We start from the raw sequence: 20,052 nt of genomic DNA on the forward strand, positions 1-20,052 counted from the left end.
CGGCGTCTCCCTCAGTAATGGCCCGAAGCCTGAAGTCCTCGCCACTTCTCCTCAGAGCTTTTGTCACAGCAACACAAAAGACACTGTGACCATCACCAAGCACTGCACCGGGCGCTCCAAACCATACCCGTGCTCTCTTCGCTGCTGCTCGCCTCGTCTCCTCATGGAGCGAGCTCACTCTTGATCACCTCTGCCTACAGCACCACCTCAAGGTGGCTCAGGGCCCGTGTCCTACTGACGGTTTTCAAGTTCCACAGCTGCAATGCTATGGATCGTGAGGATCCTGAAAGCCAAACACCCTTTCCTTTTAGGTTATGTATACAAATTGTATACTTGTACTGCTTATGTTTAAAAGCTCAAGAATAACCCATCTAGTTTAATTTTGTCTTTGTTTAAAACAAAAGGCCAATGGAAAACAAAGCAAATTCAAAGGCTGAGAGATTTGCTTCATTCTGGAAATCTCAATGTATATGGCCAACAACAGATGATTAAACTTACCATTAATCACTTCTTGTCTTTTGATCTCAGAAGGTTTCAGTCCCAGTAACACCTCTCTGCTAACAAGCTGCTGCCAGTTGGGTGGATCTGTCTCCAAATCATTTTCAAACTGTTCATCCTCACTCTGACTTTCTCCAAAGGCGATGCTGTCAAACCTAATAAAACAAACAGACAGACAGACGGCAAATTCTCTTTGAGGGCTTCAAGTGGAGAGTGGAAAGACTCACAAATCTCTCGTGTTTGTTCTTGTGTATATTGATACAAATATATATGTATACACATGTCCATGAAGCCCAGAGGCTGGCTTTAGGTGTCTTCCTTGACTGTTCTTCACTTTATTCTTTTTGACATGGTCTTGTCATGCCTGGCTTTTTACATGGGTGTTGGGCATCAGAACTGAGGTCATCATACTTGTGGGGCAGACACTATCAGCTAAATTATCACTCAGCCCCATGAGTCTTCATTTACTGTAGACTATGTGGATTTCTGCATCTGATCAGCACTGAGCCTAACACAGCCTCCTCTCTTACACACGGCTTGTTCCTGTGTGTACACTTGTACATATCCATCACATGACCTGGTTACTAAGAGTTTCCTTTACACTCACAGACTATTTAGAGGGCCTCTTTTCTTTTAAGATTAGGACTTTAGAGAGGAAAGGCTCTATTGAAATGAAAGCTACTTTAAGATGTACTTACTTTCGAAAGGGTTTAGGGGTTCCATGTTCTGTCACCCTAAAATAACAGAGGATAAAGAATCACAGGAGAGCAAAATGGAGCTCAAGAAAGACATATCCAAGATACCCCAAAGTGGGTTAAATCCCAATGATTGAATAAGCAATTCACCCAGATACAGCAGTTATCTGACCCAAAATAACAGAAGAATGCAGTAGGATTTAATATTTACCACCACCCAGACTTCTTTCAAAACATTACACGAGAGAAAGTGCTGGCAGATGTAAAAAGTGACAGTTCAAGGCACTGTACACAATGCACAAAGCTCTCCAGCTCAATTACCTCTCTACTTCACATTCCTCCTCCTGCACTTGATCCAACACAGGAGGTGGGAAGTCAAAAACAGTATTGGAGACACGAGGCGTGCCATCCAAGCACTCTCCAGGCACCGATGCTTCTCCAACTTGTTTTGATCCTAAAATGACAAAAGTCAGTCACTAACTGTTTAAAATAAAACAGTAACATCAATAACCAAAAAGACCTGAAACAATTCTCAGAAGAACTTCAACCTAATTCAGCCACATTCTATTTAAATAGGCTAGCTAGAATCAAAAATTTAATATATAAAACTCTTCAAGGAACTAAAACATAAATGGGGAATTTTTTTATTTTTTTATTTTTTTGCCAGAGCTGAGGACCGAACCCAGGGCCACTGAGCTAAATCCCCAACCCCTGGAAAAAATTTTTTTTTAATTTTATTTACTTATATTTTACGTGCACCTGATCTCATTACACATGGTTATGACCCACTATGTGGTTACTGGGAATTGAACTCAGAACCTCTGGAAGAGTAGCCAGTGCTCTTGACCCTTGAGCCATCTCTCCAGCCCCCAGAAAAACTTTTATTTTTAAACACTATGTAGCCCTTGTCTGGCCTTGAATTCTCAGAGATCTGCCAGCTTCTGCCTAGCTCCAGAGTGCCAGGATTAAAAGTGTGTGCCACCGTGCCTTGGTAGAAGGATCATGTAAGAGCTGGCGAGGTGGGGCAGTAGGTAAAGGTGCTCACCTCATATGCCTGACGACCTGTTTATCCCTGTAACCTACAATGAAGGAGAACCTCGACTCCTGGGAGAGACCGAGTCAGTGTCTTTAGGTGTACATCCTCTGCTGAGCCCTCTCCCAGGAGCCAACACAGAGCTCTAAACCCATAGTCATGCAGGTGGCCCTGGTTAAGCTGAGCCACAAACCAAAATGAACAGACATGAAGAGAGATGAGGAGAAGGGTGATGGGAGGTAGAGAGGTAGGAAGTGAGAGTGCTCAGTGTGCAAGGTGTACATATATGAAATTACAAAACTAATGAAAATTAATTTTTAAAACATCAAGGCAAGACAAGGCACCATGTCAGCTGGGAAACTGATGAGGAACAGCCTCCTTCTGCCTATTTCCTCATTTCTAATACCAATTGTTAGAGTGACCAACTCCAAGTACCACTTTCTCCTGATTTATCACCTGTACATAGTACTTCTTTTGGTAGTGATCCTGCTCACTCAGATTACTGCCTTCACTTTCTGCCCCTCCCAATATTTGATGGTTACATTATTACTAATTGGGTTATGAGGCATTACAGAAATCCTCAGAAGCCAAGTAGTAATAAATCCAAATATGGGTCCACTTTTCTCCATTGAGGAGAATGCTAACTCTCTTGTCTGTCAGGCTAGGGATTTAGTGCCGATACGTTTTCTTCTCATATTCTTACATCTCTGATCTGAGGTCACCATGAAATACCGATTTTGTACTTTGCCTCATAGGATGATTCTAAGTGTCTGAAAACGAATCAAGCATGTTTGCATTACTATTACCATACACATACTGTCAAATACAACCTACAGCATACATGCACACTGTTCCTGTCAGGTTAAGAAGTGTGCTAGTTTGAATATTTTCTTTCTTACTGTCTCTAATTATGCAGCTCCCTGGCCACTTAAAACATAAAGTCTCACACTCCATCAGCTGCGCCATGGTCAGGACACTTGTCTTGCTTCCTTTTTTTTTTTTTTTAATTAAAAAACCATTTTTTACATTTATTTGTTTATTTATTTATTGTGTATGAGTATGTGCACATGTGTGCAAGTCAGAGGACAACTTGCAGAAGCTTCTTCTCTCATTCAACCACTTAAGGTCCAGGGATTGAGCTCAGGTGGTCAGGCTTGACGGCAAGCACCTCACCTGCTGAGCCATCCTACCAGCCCTCATTTCATTTGTGTAAACGGCATTCTGCCTGCATGTGTCCCTGCAAGCTAGAAGAGGGCACCAGATCTCATTACAGATGGTTGTGAACCACCATGTGGTTGCTGGGAATTGAACTCTGGACCTCTAGACGGTGCTCTTAACCTCTGATCCATCTCTCCAGCCCCCCATCCCTCATTTTGTTAGTGAGATAGGGTCTCACTATGTAGCCTAAACTGGCCTGCAACTTGCAACCCATGTCCCAAGTTCTGGGAGTAGATCCATGTGCCACTACATCCAGTTTGCTTCATGTTTCAAGGATGACTTACTTTCTTGAACAATTGTTTTTCTTTGCACTCCTAAATCTTTTCTTTTATTGGCAAAGTAACATAATTTTATCAAGTCTCAATTTTCCCCCTTCTGCTACCTCATACTACCAACTGCTTAAAAAACCTTCTTTTACTTTTTCTATGCGTAGTGTATGTATGAGTGGGTGTTTCTAAGTGTACTTGTGTGTGGAGACTACAGACCAACATATGGTATCTTCCTTTATAGTTCTCTACCTTATACTTTTGTGACAGGATCTCTCAATTAGCAAAGAAATTACTGGCTCACTGGCTGGCTAGTGAGCTCTAAGGATGTGTCTGTTTCCCCACCATACTAGGAATATGTCCCACTAGACCCAGCTTTTATGTGGCTGCTGAAGACCCTAACTCCAGTCCTTATGCTCTTACAACAGGCACTTGAATGACTAAACCATCTTCCCAGCCCCCACTCTCTTTTCTATTCCTGGCTTTCTGTAATCCAATCTGGAGCCATGGTCCCTTGGCCTGTGACACCATCACTGCCTTTTGCTGCTCTGATGCTGCTGTTTCCTATATCCCATGACTTACTTTCTTTCTTTTTCTCTCATCTTGCAGAAGTATAGCCTGCAATGTTCAAGGAGTGAGGAGTTCCAAATAAACTTTATATTACATACCTGAAAATGTCTTCATCCATTCTTCCTATTTGACAGGTAATTTAAAATACACAACTAAAAGTAAAAACCATTTTCTTGCAGAAAGCTGAAAGCCATATTCTTTCCTATTCCATCATTCACAGCTACAATGTGCAGTGTGACACAACACCATTTTCATTTTCTACATCTTAACACGTTTTCATTAATTGACACCTAACAGTGGCTGGCTCTCCTCAAGTCTTTTTTGGATAAAAGCATTTGTTACTCTTGACTCTGGGAGACCCTTTCCTTCTTTCTCTGTCTCTCTTCCACGTTCTCTGCTGACTCTGAGAAAGACAAATCTCTTCTCTAGGGATTCCCTGCATACTCTTTTCGCTCAAGTTTCGGTGTTTTGTTGTTTTAATTCTTACATATATTCTACAACATTACTTTCAAGGATTTTATACACACACACACACACACACACAAAGAGCACTTTAAATACTGGAAACTGTAGTGTTCTAAAAACATGTTCATAGACTTTCTAGTGCTCCATCAGGGATGGATTCTAACTTCTCTCTTCTTGAGTATTGGCTGGACTTAGTGACTTGCTTCTAACTCTCCCCCTCCCACCCTGAAACAGGGTTTCTCTGTGTAGTTTTGATGCCTGTCCTGGATCTCACTCTGTAGACCAGGCTGGCCTCCAACGCACAGAGATCCGCCTGGCTATGACTCCCTTGTGCTGGGATTAAAGGCGTGCGCCAACGCCACCTGGCAGCTTCTAACTTTTTGAGGTGACTGTAGAGCTTTCTTCTTGTCTTTCCTTTAGATCACTTTGAGGAGTCAGCTACAGTGGCCTGGAACATTCAAGCAGCTCTTAAAAAGTCCATGTGGCTCCAAGTTGAGGCCTCACCTAAGTGGCATAGAAGAGTATGTTTCCTAATTTCTCAAGAGACTTCAAATTGGAACCACCTAGCCAAGCAGCTAGGAAGTTCTTCACTCACAGAAGTGAGATAATATTTTCTGCCTTATGCTATTAAACCTGGAGTAATTTATCACAACAATTAACAAAAACATTTACTCTACTATAATTAACTGTTAAAAGTTTATCTCTGAAATCTTTTTCATGGAATCCTATTCTTTACAATTTCTTTAATGTTCCCAAGTATACTATTTTAGAGGCATTTTTCAAGCTTATAAATTGAGCTGTTTCTCTGGGGGTAGCTTTTCTACTTTATACTCTCCTTTTATGTCACTGTTTTAAAATGCCTGGCATAGTGTACTTACCTCTAGTAAATAAATTTTCCCCCAAATGAATAATGATGTTCACATTGAAGAATGAAAAACTCAACTGTATAGCTGACTTGGTCTTTTTTTTTTTTTGCTACTGTGTGGAAATAGTTCTGGTCCAAATATTCAACCTCTTCTTACTGCTAAATTCTCATTAACTTAGAAATAAGGGTTGGGGATTTAGCTCAGTGGTAGAGCGCTTGCCTGGCAAGTGCAAGGCCCTGGGTTCAGTCCTCAGCTTAAAAAAAAAAGGAAAAGGGAAAAGAAAAAGAAAGAAAGAAAGAAAGAAAGAAAGAAAGAAAGAAAGAAAGAAAGAAAGAAAGGAAGGAAGAGAAAGAAAATCTCCAGGTTTTGGTGTTTTCTTCAATTTCTCTGGGAGCTGTCACAATGAAACCTGCTTGCCTCCAAGTCTGATGACCTGAGTTTCATCCCAGGAACTCACGTGGTGGGAGAACACGTAAGACTGTCTGAAAATTCTAAGTGTTAAAGCTGCCTCCCAGCCACACCAGAGGTGTCTTACTTTCCACTACCACCATTGTAGGTGCCTGTGCACACGCTGTGCCTTCCCTTCTTCTGAGCACCTCTCTAGCCTGTCCCTCATGCTTGAGCCACTCTCTAAATAAATGTCCTTATTAAACCCAAATGTTTCTTCTAGAAAACAAAATACCTACCTGCCAAGAACAACTAACCAATTCCCTCAATTCCTCTTAACTTGCTTTCCTGGAATTGGTACAATCTCAAATTTTTACTATCATTGGATCCTGTCTTTTTGTTTATGAACAGGGTCTATGTATCCCTGGCTGGCCTTGAACTTATGATCCTTCTGCTTTTGCCTCTTGAAGAATAAGACTCTAGGTGTATTACCACACCCAGGGACTCCAATGTGAATTTTTAATTTTGTGGCTTTCTATGTGCAACTTATAAGCTTCAAATGGCATGCATCTGTGCAACATTAATGTATGCCAGCACCAGAACAAAACTACCATCTCAAGAGTTCAGTGAATGCTATTTTATATTTTTGTTTGGTTTAGGATTTTTGAAAACTACAAACTAACATTCAGGATATGTTTATTGCAGACACTAGAATACTAAAATATTTGAATCAAAGTAAACCTGGATTCAGTTTCAATTAAAATACTCTGTCTCTCCATTGATTTTTCAGTGTGTTTATATCCAAATCTTGATCCCAAGTTAGCCTGACTTGCAGCAACACTTACCTGTATCATTCTCTTTCCCTCCTTCTTGGGAAAGGGCAGCCCCTGAAGTGGCAGAGGATATGGTACTGGCAGGCAGGAATCCAGTGTCTGTGCCTTCGTTGGCTAATCCACTCTGGCGCAACCTGGCAGGGTCCTGAGGCTCAGGACTCACAGACGAGGGTGCCGATACGTGCTTTGGGTGGCGTAGTTTCTGTATCTCCATGGCCCTGCCAACTGAACAGAGAGCAATGGTTAGCAGCCTAGAGGAGGGCCAGGGTAAGATGACAATATCTCAACAAGTGTCTACAATTATTACACACAGCAAGGGACAGACACAGAGAGGAATGGAGACGGAAAGCCGGGAGATGAAAGAAAGATGAAGGGGCAAAAGGAGGAGAGAGCAGATGAGGAAATGAAAGACGGTGGAACGGGGAAGAAAGGATGGAAAATGAAGAGGTGGATAGAGCAGGGGTAGTGAAAGCAGAGGGTATGCTGGGAGACATACAGAAATGGAGAGTTTTACCATTTGTAACAATAAAGAGACAGCCTTTATCTTAACTTAACCCACCCCACTCCACTTTCCCTCTGCTTCACAATGTCACCATAATGAGGTGTCAAAGATCATCCTGCTCACTGCTCTCGTTCACACCAGGTACTTTCAGAAACTGCAGACAGTCCGGTAGCCTTCTGCTACCTTACACATCCTCACATGGCTCTATAAAGCCCACATTTAAGTCCATCCTCCGAAGCTCTTTCTGCACCCCATGAAGTCAGGGTCAGCAACTGTGAAATGCTCCACCTCTTTTCCCTCTCTCTGAAGCCTTCCTCTACTAGTCACAACTTCCCAGCTGTGTACTGGCATTCACATGAGGACTCCTCATGTCGAGAGACGTGGCGCCACTGTTTCACAACCACTGTGTCATCCCCTCACGCCAGGATCTCCAAATGCCGAAACATCTCAGAAGAGACGCACAGCACAGACTGGCTACTCCCCACAGTACCGCACGCCTGCCTCTGCTGCGGTCGTGTCCAGTGGTCTCATCTCTCTGAGAGGATGGAGGTGGCAGGATATCAGAAAAGCACAATGGACAGGCAGAAACTAGACAAGTGCAGAGAGTGAATAAGAGTAAGTACAAAGAGATTACACAAGTTATGACGGAGCAATCCATGACCAAGTGCAGGTGTGTGTGCACGCGTGCATGCATGTGTCCACATGTGCAGGTGCACATGTGTGTGCAGGTCTGAATGTGTGGAGGCCAGAAGACAACTCTGGGTGCCATTTCCATTCTTCATCAAGGTCCATGGTCCTTTTTGAGATAAACTCAGTAAGTAGGCCTGGCTAGCAGGCTGGCGATCCATCTGTCTCTGGCTACCGGACTGTCTGCAGTTTCTGAAAGTACCTGGTGTGAACGAGAGCAGTGAGCAGGATGATCTTTGACACCTCATTATGGTGACATTGTGAAGATTACAGGTGGGATTATAGGTACAAACCACCACATTAGGCCTTTTGCCCCCTCAACATGGGTTCTACAGAACTACTTCCCAGGCTCAAAACCTTTTTTTTTTTTTTTAAATTTAGCCAACATAGCTTAAATACACACGCATAAAACCAGAGGTAGTAAGTCATGACAGTCATGTGATGGTGCACTGTCACTGATGAAGATGTTTACAATTAACACAGCAACAAGGAGGAATGTAGTTCAGAAACAGCACTGGAAGTAAATGAGACACAATGAGCATCAGCAACACCATCTCCAGAGCAGCCGCCTCCTGCAATGCATCCAGCCACCTCCTGCAATGCATCCACCAGCCTCCTGCAATGCATCCAGCCATCTCCTGCAATGCATCCAGCCACCTCCTGCAATGCATCCACCAGCCTCCTTCAATGCATCCACCAGCCTCCTGCAATGCATCCAGCCACCTCCTGCAATGCATCCACCAGCCTCCTGCAATGCATCCTGCCAAACAATCTTCCGAGTAAAGACAGAAGGAACATGCCTCAAGTTTCAACATACTTGCACTGTTGTCATGGCGGCTGGGTCTCCTTGGGGGTCCCAAAATGCTGGGGAATCCTCTTCGCTTTCCCTTTTCTTCACCCTCTCTGTCTTTCTTCATGCTCTGCTAAATTTGAAGTACAATTACAATAAGGTAAGAGACATCAACCAGTGGGTTCTGCTGTTGGTGCTTTCAAACACAGCGATGTGGTTCAAATGGTTAGTTGACAGGACCAGTGAAATACAAATAAAAGCACCCACTGGAGCTTGGCATATCGTATGTGAACTTCAAACTCAAGATGCCTTATTTTTTATCTACGCATCTTTGGGTTTGAGACAGCATCTGATGTAGTCTAGGCTGGATCCTCCTGCTTGTACCCCCAAGTGCTGGTACTACAGGCCTGCAACTACCATGCTTAGAATTCTTTACAATAGAAACAATACTCTTAGAAAAAAATAAAATAAAAGGGCAATTTTACCAAAATCTTATTGACAAAAATTTACATATTTGTCAGGATACTGTTTGACATCGTTTGTTCATCCATTCAGTACTTTCATAATACATAAAGGCATCATGCTAAAAACTGGGAACACAGAAATGAAGAACATGCTGCCCTTCGTAGATCTTTACAATCTAACAAACATTAAATAAAAGCAAACAACTAGGAGGAACTGAGACAGGTACCCTGAGGCATAAGGCACTATGTTGTAGATGGCAGGCATACAAATTCTTTTTCCATTATTTAACAATAATAAGCTTATATATGTGTTTCACTAGATGTTTAGTTGTTTTATGGAAGACCAAGTTAGACCTACTATGATGCACAGTGCTAACGTGCTGGTTTAGTAAAGCAAGACAGCCCACTCTACTATTTCCCCAGTCTCACCTTGATCTTTGGAAGGAATCCAATCCGACCCCGCTTGTGCTCCAAGTTTCGAGGTTCTTTCACTTTTACTCCCAAATGCTTCATATACATGAGAATAACATACTGCATTGTGGAACTGGAGGGGAAATGATTAAGTAAAATAAGAGTTCTGATGTGAGGAGGATGGCCAGAATAAAGAGATGGAATGATTTCTAGAGCCCCAGTGTTGGAAAATGAGTCAAGGCAGAAACTGAAGAACTGCACGCAGACACTGATTCTATCTATGGTAGTAGAGTGCAGGCAAATAAAATACCGGCCACCAGAGGGAGCCGACGGCCTGTAGAAGGGAAAGGAAGTGTCCTTTAAGGAAGGTAGCAAACAGCTCTAGTGGGGAAACAGGCTATTACCTCCTCTCTTCTTCCACAGCCTGAGCAGTCATCCTAAAAATAAAAATATTTTAAGATGAAATACATACATCTGAAGGTGATCTCTAACTCAGTGGCAGAGTATTCGCCTAGCAATGCACAAGGTCCTGACTGAGTTCAATCCCCAGTACCATCAAAAGATCAAAGAAACACACTGAATCAGAGATCTGCTATTAAGCTCTGACACCTGAAACAATAGAAAAGAACTAAATGCTTTGGGTCCCCGGCTACATCTAGAATAAAATACTGACAGAACTCTAATACCCAACGGACCCACACAATTTCACAACCACGTTAGGAATTTAACATGTTTATAGCAACAAGTATTTCCAAAGCCTGGGAATTAAGCAGTGAAAGAGTTCACCTGACTTTGATCCCTGATTACAAGTTTGGAGTTACTCATTAACCAACACTCAGAAAAAAGAAGGCAAGAACTTTAAATTAGCAAGAAAAAATTCTGTTTCCAAGTGTTATGACAAATAGTTCTACATGTACAATCTGAGAGGCCTGTCAGATCTGTTCAAAGAGTACTTCAAACAAAATTAGCATTACTTCACATAGTCCTATGACTTACAACACTTCTTCAATTTTGGTAACAATCTGCTCCGCACATGCTCGCTCCTTCTCCAGAGTGACTCGGTCCTTGTCTCTCTCTGCATCAAGTTTAGTCAGCTCGCTCTCAGCCAAGGTCAGTCCCATGCTACGTTTCTGTCTAAAAGGGTTAGGGGGAAATATCTCAGCTAGCAGAGAGCCAAACATTTCCCTCTAGTTGTCTAGACAGTCCTAGCTACAAGTTTCTATTTCCTACTTGTGACCCAGTCAGGTGGGGTTCTAGTGGTGGTCAATGCAAAAGACACATATCTTGAAGAAACACACTTAGTACAAGCATAGCACCGAGCCTGACTCCTGAAAGGGCATGAATGGAGACTATGGACTCTCAGCTTTCATCTAACACTTTGACTTCAGGTGCCTATTATGTTTAACTAACAGGAATATGGCCATATGCTTTACCTAGTAATGAAATATTTCGTATGTAACTTTTTCCTATTTAAAACAATAAGACAAATAACTCACAATAAGCATATCAGGGTTTTTTCTTTTTCTTTTTTTTTCCTTTGGTTTTATTTCGAGACAGGGTTTCTCTGTGTAGCTTTGTGCCTTTCCTGGATCCGCCTGCCTCTGCCTCCTGAGTGCTGGGATTAAAGGGCGTGCGCCACCACCTCCCGGCCAGGGTGTTTCTTATTTGTTTGTTTTGGTTTCTTGACACAGAGTTTCTCTGTGTAGCCCTGGCTGTCCTGCAAATCACTCTGTAGACCAGGCTAGCCTCGAACTCACAGAGATCCTGCCTGAGTGCTGGGATTAAAGGTCTGCACCATCACCACCCAGCAAGCATATCAAGTTTTATTTAACACCAACTTACCGAAAATCTTCCAAGTGCCTCTGAACTTCAGGGTGGACTCTCTCCTGCATAGTTTGAATGTAGTGCCGATGCAGGTCCTCAGGAATAAGCTCAGGTCTTCTCTTTTCTGCAAACAAAGGAATTATTTGATCTAAATAATGTTCTGTGTGGCCTGGCACTGACAACACACTGAACTTAATATAGCAGAGAGGTTACTTAGTGAAGTTAACAGGCTTCCTGCCAGAATTCAATCTCAACTTTTCAATGTGTTAGTCTCTCTTTCTGCTGGGATTCACATGATTAAATCAGTGTACGCTGACAAACAAATAAGACATCGGAACTGAGGCAAGCCACATTTCTATGGAGATGTTAATCTTCCGGGAAACTTACCTAGATCCATTGAGATTTCCTCGGGAACGGGAACTTTCAGGTGCTGAAAGAGAGGGCAGAGGAAAGGTCAAACTGCACTGCAGACTTCTGTGTGTAAGTTACTCTTAAAGGCGTGTTCCACAAACCAGCCTCACTTGTTCAAGTGTCACAGTCCTCACTAGTCTACTGCTTAACACAGAGCCAAACTCCTTCCTCCCAGTGTTCCACTATGAAGGAAATAACTAGTCATCTCACTAGACAGCAGAACAAATGCTTCAATATTACTCCAGATAAATATCTGACATTGGCTTCCTAAAAACAATGGTCAATATAATCAAGTTATACACTATTTGAACAATACAAGTAAAACCTAAACTATGTGTATATTACACCAGAAAAAACTGACTCACATGTAGGCATGATTTTAATTTCTGAATGTGAATCTTATTCAAAAGATTACACTATTGTCAGCAGTTTTCTTAGGTGAATTTTTAGAAATCTCAAGGTATACTCCCAATGAGGGATTACTGGATGTTGTGTTAAGTTTTTGAGTCTTAAAATCCCCAGTAATCATCTGTATGTAGTTCCTGCTGTAGAACTAAGGCAATCATCTTCCAATTAACTTTTTTCGATGCAAAGTTCCTCCCAGTAAGCATGGAGACTTAGTGCAGTGTTCTTGACACAACAATTTGACTGAAAATACTACTTTGTATTCAGAGGAAGTATCTTAGTTATCATACTTATTTTGTACTGAGCACTTACTAAAGCACTTACTTCCTAAATTTAAATAATTCCGGTAAAGATCTGAAGTTTACATTTGAAAATAAATCAGTGTTGAAGTATTATGAGATCTTTACAATATTTATTTTGGTGTGTGTATGTGATGTGTGCACACATGTGAGTGGATTTGCTTGCCCATGCATGAATCTGTGAAGGCTAATGTTAGATAGTCCCTCTATCACTCTCTACCTTATTCTTCTGAGATAGGGTTTCCCAGTGAACCTGGTTCTAGCTGATTCCATTGGACTGACTGTCTGGAGAGCCCTGGGATCCCTGTCTTCACCCTCCCCTCCTAGCACTGGGATTACAAGTGCGCACAGCCATGCCTGGCTTTTTAGACGGGTGCAAACATCTAGTTCAGGTACTTATACTAGCACAGCGAGCACTTTGGCCACTGAAGAAGCCGTCTCTCTGGCCCCTGTGTTCACTTTTAAGAAGAGTGATATGGCAATACATGTTCATGCATGTCTGTAATCCCAACACTTGGGACTCAGATGGAGAATCTGGAGCCCAAGGACTGCCTGGACTATAGTGAGACTCTGTTTCAATAAAAAGGGGAAAGAAAAGACATGAGAAACAGAAAAAAAGAAAAGCATTTTTAGCACAGGTGCAAGAAAGTACATGTGGGGTGGTGATGTAGCTCAGTAGTAGAGCCTTTGTTGGCATATCAAGACAAGGATTTAAGTCCCAGCACCACAAATAAATAAGAACTACCTCATATATATGGATAAGGATAAAATAATTATGATTTGTCTCTTAAAAGAAGAACCAACACTTTAATATGGATTCTTCTTATACTTTAATGCTAACACAGATCAGGAGCAGTAACCAGGCAGGTACACAGTATGATGGAAGCAGGTGCTACATCTGGTTATTTTCTTTCTCCACACTATACCAGCAGTTCTCAACTTGTGGGTCATGACTCCTTGGGCATGCTGGTGGTGGAACAACCCTTTCTCAGGGGTTACATATCAGATATCCTGCATATCAGATTATTTACATTATGATTCATAACAATATCAAAATTACAATTATGAAGCAGCAACAAAAATAATTTTATGGTTGGGGGTCACCACAACATGAGGAATTTCATTAAAGGGTCGAAGCATTAGGAAGGTTGAGAACCACTGTTTAACACTCTTTCCAGGAAAACAGCAGGGTCAGGGCTGGGCTGGAAAGATGACTCAGTGGTTAAGAGCACTTGCTGATCTTACAGAGGGCTGACAGAGTTCAGTTAAGGGCCTGACCCTCTCTTCTGGCATCAAGTCACTGACACACAGTGGGCACATACCAATAGATACAACAAACATACATAAATAAAAAATCAGAAAAATAAAAAGCCAAGTCTTCAGTTGAGAAAACCCTAGGGAGGAAGTGATGGGGATTAGAGTCTGAAGCACCACTGGAGAGAACAGCAGATGTGAGAGGACAAGGGCTGGAAAGGTGGCAGAGTGCTTGCCTAGAATTCATGGAGCCATGGGTGTCATCCCAGCACCTCATAAAGCCAGATACGGTAGCACATGCCTTAATCCCTGCAACTGGGAAATAGAGGCAAGACAGTAAGTTAAGGTCATCTTCAGTGACATACTGAATTCATGGCTGGCCTGAAACCCTGTGCAAACATAAAGGAGGTAAGAAACCAGAGGGGAGAGATGGCTCATACAGATGAGTGCTTGCTATATAAACAGGAGGAGCTGAGGACCTAAACTGAGGTCCTCAGTATCCACATAAAAGCAGGGCTTGGCGGTGTGTGACTATAATCTATCATTGAGGAGGTAGACACAGGCAGACCCCTGGAGCACACTGGTCAGTAAGTCTAACTGAATCAGTCAGTTGAGATTCAGTGAGAAAATTGGTCTCAAAAAATAAGGGGGAGGACCAGGGATATGGCTAAACAGGTAAGGTACTGGCCACCAAGCCTGAACCCTGAATTCAATCCCTGGGATCCACAGTAGAAGAACCAACTCCTATAGGTTGCCCTCTGACCTCCATGCTCACATATTAGCACAAGTGAACCCACACCCACAATAACTAAATTTAATGATAATAAAAATAGGGTACAAAACAATAGAGAAAGACACCTGATATTGACCTCTGGCCTCCACATGTACATGCAGATGTGTGTACACACACGAACATGTGCACACACATAGACACAAAGGAAACAATTTTTATTTTAAAAGATCAACCAAACAAAAAAGTGAAGGAATAAGGGCCAAGTAACAAGACCATCCAAGCAAGTACTAAGGGCTATTATTTACCCTTACTTAAAAATAAAAGACTTAAAAAATTAAAAGCCTTACTAGCTGTGTGTGTGTGTGTGTGTGTGTGTGTGTGTGTGTGTGTGTGTGTGTGTGTGTGTGTGTGTGTGTGTGTGTGTGTAATGCCCATGCACACACGCATTACAATTATTCTCTACCTTACTGTTTGTGACAGAATCTCTCGCCAAAACTGAAGCTCAACAGTTTGGCTAGACTTCCTGGCCAGCAAGCTAAGCCCCCAGGATCCTCCTGTCTCTGCTTTCCCAGGATCGGCCTTTGCATGTGAATGCTGAGGACTAACCTCGGGCCTTCCTGCCTTTGTAGCAAGCACTTTGCCAACTGAGCCACTTCCCTAGCTTTGACATTGGTAAAAGAAAGCACTGCTATCACTGATTTCAGTGTGTGAGCTTTTCCACCATTTCTGAGTTAAATCTGTATCTCTAATGTTCAAGGGGGCCACTCAGAATTCAATTATCCTTTGGGTCCTAATATATATGTCTGTCATCTGTATTATCTTTTTTAATTCCCCATTCTAATCATGCACATATAAATTTCCAAATATACATATATATTCCCTAAAATCAATTATAAGAATTCATATACCCAATATTAATTTAGAAATTATTTTTAAGCCAGCCAAGCATAATCAAGAACTGAGATATAATATGGATGTCCCAAAGCAGGAAGTCAGGGTCACTAAGACAATGCACGCACTGAAGGAAAGCTCCTAGGAGAACTTGGTAACTTACTGCAGATCGGTCCAGGAAGAACTGATGAAACTCCAGGAAGACGCGCCGAGTCTCCTTGGAGTTGGTCTGCTTATACAGGTCTGAATAGAGATAACAGAGCTGTCATGGGGAAAAAAATGGAAAAGACAGAGTGAAACAAACAAGCAAACACAAAAGCTAGTAATTAAATAATCACATTTGAAGTATCCTCTATGCCTATCCTTATATGTTTAGAACACAAGTCTGTCTACTCATTTTACAGATGAAAATTCTCCAGTACATGAATCACTATGTGGAACCTGAGTCAGATGAACTATAAAGTATATTACCAATGTTGCAGGGTCAAACTGTGAAACTACATGGTGTAAGAAAACAGCCAAGTGAGCAGGGCGTGATTTCAGCAGTTCAATGCTCTGGAAACAGCTGCACTGCCCATTGATCTAGAGAAAGAAATGATTGCACATCAGTCATTCTTGATAATTAAATTAAAGCTTCATTGTAAGGCCAACTTTGTCCCATCATCAGAATTTCCCTTTGACCTCCTGCTCCGGTTTCGGCCTGGAATGTCCCCACAGGCTCATGTGTTAAGGGCTGAGTTCCCACCCGGAGGAGCAGTTGGGAAGTGGCAGGAACATGAGGAGGTGGCCTAGGTGGAAGACAGGTCACTGCGGAGAGCCTTGGAAGGGTCTGTTTTGTCGTGGGTCTCTTCCTGTCTCTGTCTCTGTCTGTCCCTTTTCATTTCTTTTCCTGGTTCTTGTTTTGTTTTGTTTCATTTGTCTTGTTCTAGGTTTTGGCCTTGCTATGTACCCTTGGCTGGCCTGAACTCACAATGCTGCCCAAGCTAACAAACTCAAGAGTCCTCCTGCCTCTGTCTCCCAGGTGCTGGACTTGTTTTTTGTTTGTTTTAAATAAAAATTCAGACATGAGAGCTGGAGAGATGACTCAGCAGTTAAGAGCACTGGCTGCTCTTGCAGAAGACCTGGGTTTGGTTCCCTGCATGCACATGGTGACTCAGCAGTCTGTTAACTCCAGGTCTAGAGGTTCTGGAGCCTTCTTCTAGCCTCTGCAGGCACTAGGCACACACAAAGTACACAAACACATATGCAGGCCAAACACTCATACACATAAGCTAAAAATAAGTAAGTTGAAAATTAAAACCTTCCAGATGTTGGTGGCACACATTTGTAATTCCAGTACTCCTACAGCCTGATGGGAGGAGACAGAATGTGGAGAACTGGCCAGAAACTGCACAAGCAGCTCAATGGCAGAAGCAGTAAGAGAGACCACGTCCAACAGTGTGAGAACCAACCCCCACAGTTTTCTCTGACCCACACATGTGTGCTGTGTCATATCAACACATGTGAATACACATTTCCACATGCATACACAACACTAAATATAGCCTAAATAAAGTTAAAAAGTGACAAATGTGTCATGACTGTTGGGGGTCATTCTAGTGATGCAGGTCCAGCTCAATACTATAATATTAATCAATGCAATCTGTCTTATTAAGAGAGTAAACCAGAAAAAAAAAAAAAACAATAAAAAACGAATCATCCTAAGTCATTCAACAAAATTCAACATCCAGTCAGGATTTAAGGAAGGAAGAAAAGAAGAGAACTCTCGTCAAGCTGGGACTATTCTTCAGGTTATACCCCTCAGCCTAGTCAGGACATCTACAACACACCTGTCAGTCACATGCTTAAGCATAAAGGACTGAGCACTTTCTGCCTGCCTACAGGGGCTTTATAAGGCAAGAGTACCTCCTTATGACTAGCCTCCTGCAAAGTCCAGTCAGCACCAGACAGCAAGAACAAGAAACAGGAGATACATAAAGTGACAGAAAGAAACAAAGCCATATCTCTAGGAAGCAAATGTTATATAAAAATTATAAAGTATTTTTTCTTATTTTTGCTTTTGAAAATAAACTGAGACAGGATCTCATAATGTAGCCAACACGGGTTAGCTTCAAACTCATGATCCTCTCGCTTCTTAGGGGCCCCAAAAACTTCTTTGAAAAAACTACTAGACAGTGGGAATGGTGGTGCATCCCAGTAATCCCAGCACTTGAGAGATAGAGGAAAGTGGATGAGGGGTTCAGGGTCATTCTCAGCTACACTGAGAGTTTCAGGCCAGCCTAGGCTACATGAGACACTGTCTCAAAAATCTTACTAATATAAAAAGTTTCTAAAAGTAACAATGAATTCAGCAAGACCTCAGGGTAAAAAGTCAAGAATTAGGCTAATCATATGCCTTCCATCAATGAGTAACTGGAATTTGTAGAGTTTATTTTTAGGTAACATCCCACTTCCAAAATAAAACAAAACATTCAAGTACTCATAAAATGACCTCATATCTGTAGTCTGCAGAGTTAATTTCTACTGTTCAGAGCTAAAACAAGCAACTAACCCAAGCTGCTTTGTTTTTAAGATTTAGCTTCGCACTCTCAACAAGTTTTATTTCACCTTCCAAAGAATGTTTTTCAAATCAGACATCTAAGAAAGTTGAAAATGTAGTATTTTGGAGCAAGTGCCATTACCTGCTCATGTTCAGTACCAAAATCATCATCCTCTGCTCCAATAATATGAGGTGCTCCACGAGTGGAGGGACTGCCGACGAGCGACTGTGTGTCCTGTGACGTTAGAGAAAAATAACAGACAAATGATCCAACGGTCACAGGTAAAGACAAAACACAACCAAACTACTGGGAAGAGAGGCTCACAGGGACGGCGGCCACACCTGTGAGGAAGACACTATTAAAACAAACGCATGACTCACGTCATCAATGGAGTTCCTTTTTATAATCTTCTTTGAAGTGCTTTGTTACCAAAGTATCTGTTCTCAAAGGTTCAAAGTGCAATGTCCACAAAAGCACTGGATGCTCCTTGGGACAGGAAAGGGGGTGGAGGGTAGGGGCCCCTGGGACTAGTAAACCATCTTTGCTCACTACACACCTTTGGTTGCAGGAGTCCTAACATTTTAAATACTTCACCCATTAATTCACACATACATAGACCTAGTAATGAAAGGATACAAAACTGGGTTACATCTTTTTTCCTCTTTTGTGATGCTAGGAATAAACAGGGCCTTGGTCATGCTAGGCTAGGGTCTGACACTGGCCTATAGCCCAATCCCTATTCTATCTCTACATTTTAAAAATTGCCTTTATTTTTCTCTAACCTCAAATTTTTAATATTTCAAAAACTAAGTGAAACAATAGACATTTATTTTAAACAATTTCAATGGTCAAATTTTCATTTTATAGCTTAACTAATGTCTCTTAACTATTCAAAACATGTTGCTAATAACACAAAATTCTGTTAAATCTTTTACAATAAAACTTCAAGTACATTTACTAAAAAGTAAAATAATGGGGCTGAAAAGACGACTCAGAAGTTAATGAGCACTTTCTGCTCTTGCAGAGGGCCTGGGTTCAGGTTTCTCACCCACATGGTGGCTTACAACCACCAGTCCCAGGGGAATCTGACACCCTCTTCTGGGCACTGCAGGCACTGCACACATGTGCACAGAAATACACGCAGGCAAAACACTCAACATTTAAAATATCAAATAAAATCATAATGCTAAAGCATCCAATTGAGAGTATGTAAAAATCTAGGGCCACTGAGAACTCAGCTTAGAACCTGAGTGGAAAGCTAGAAGGGCAGAACTGACTCCACATCATGCACATACACAATAAAAATGAGTAATAATTTTTAAATCTTATTAAAGAATTTGAAAGCCCAGCAGTCACCTCTCTAAGTAGATACCCAAAAGGCCTGGAAGTATCACAGTGGTGCATGAGTGCGCACATACACACTTCTTATATCTACACATCACATTCTGTTTAATATATGACTGAGAGGGTAAGGGAGAAGAGTACTATTCAGTCTTAAAAGAGAAGAAAAATCTGGCACATGCTACAGTAAGGACAAACTTGAAGACATCGTGCTGCTTGATATAAGCCAGTCACAAAAGAAAAGATATAATGTGATTCTGTTAGTGTGAACAGGTCAAGTAGACCACTCATATAAAAGCAGATAATATGGTGACTACCAGGAACAGGGGGCACATAGATTGAGCATTCAGTGGGCACCAAATTTCAGTTGAGGAAGACAAAAATACTCTGGAGACATAAAGTGGTGATAGTTGCAAAACAATATGAATACACTTGTTTTTTATATTTTGAAAATAGTTAACAGTAAATTTTATGACATATTATGGCATAATAACACACTAATAATGTTATGGACTATTTTCCTACTTATTCAGATCTTTCCTAAGTTCTTCTAATAAACTTGTTTTGTTTGTCCTACACTCTCTCTCCCAGAGCAGCACACGAGACCCTCCTAGCACAGCTCAGCTGTGATGTGCTTGCCAGCAGGTGTCCACACTGCAGTCACTCCAA

At 41.7% G+C, this 20,052-nt stretch overlaps 1 protein-coding gene across 4 annotated transcripts in view; it reads right to left on the reverse strand.

Moving 5' to 3' along the window:
* Positions 1-20,052, reverse strand: part of Arhgef12 (Rho guanine nucleotide exchange factor 12) — a 141,976-nt gene that overhangs the window by 25,662 nt on the left and 96,262 nt on the right. For 3 of the 4 annotated variants that reach the window (XM_036191784.1, XM_036191783.1, XM_036191781.1), the window contains 13 exons: positions 18,184-18,276; positions 15,974-16,084; positions 15,666-15,764; positions 11,897-11,939; positions 11,528-11,633; positions 10,682-10,819; positions 10,090-10,122; positions 9,704-9,818; positions 8,838-8,943; positions 6,844-7,056; positions 1,515-1,647; positions 1,197-1,232; positions 499-653 (listed from right to left, as the gene is read on the reverse strand). In XM_036191784.1, the coding sequence (XP_036047677.1) occupies positions 499-653; positions 1,197-1,232; positions 1,515-1,647; positions 6,844-7,056; positions 8,838-8,943; positions 9,704-9,818; positions 10,090-10,122; positions 10,682-10,819; positions 11,528-11,633; positions 11,897-11,939; positions 15,666-15,764; positions 15,974-16,084; positions 18,184-18,276 (1,381 nt within the window). The remainder of the gene's footprint in view (positions 1-498; positions 654-1,196; positions 1,233-1,514; positions 1,648-6,843; positions 7,057-8,837; positions 8,944-9,703; positions 9,819-10,089; positions 10,123-10,681; positions 10,820-11,527; positions 11,634-11,896; positions 11,940-15,665; positions 15,765-15,973; positions 16,085-18,183; positions 18,277-20,052) is intronic. The other variant, XM_036191782.1, reaches the window with a different exon arrangement.

The sequence above is a fragment of the Onychomys torridus genome, chromosome 7 (genome assembly GCF_903995425.1).
Source record: "Onychomys torridus chromosome 7, mOncTor1.1, whole genome shotgun sequence".
NCBI classification, from domain to species: domain Eukaryota; kingdom Metazoa; phylum Chordata; class Mammalia; order Rodentia; family Cricetidae; genus Onychomys; species Onychomys torridus.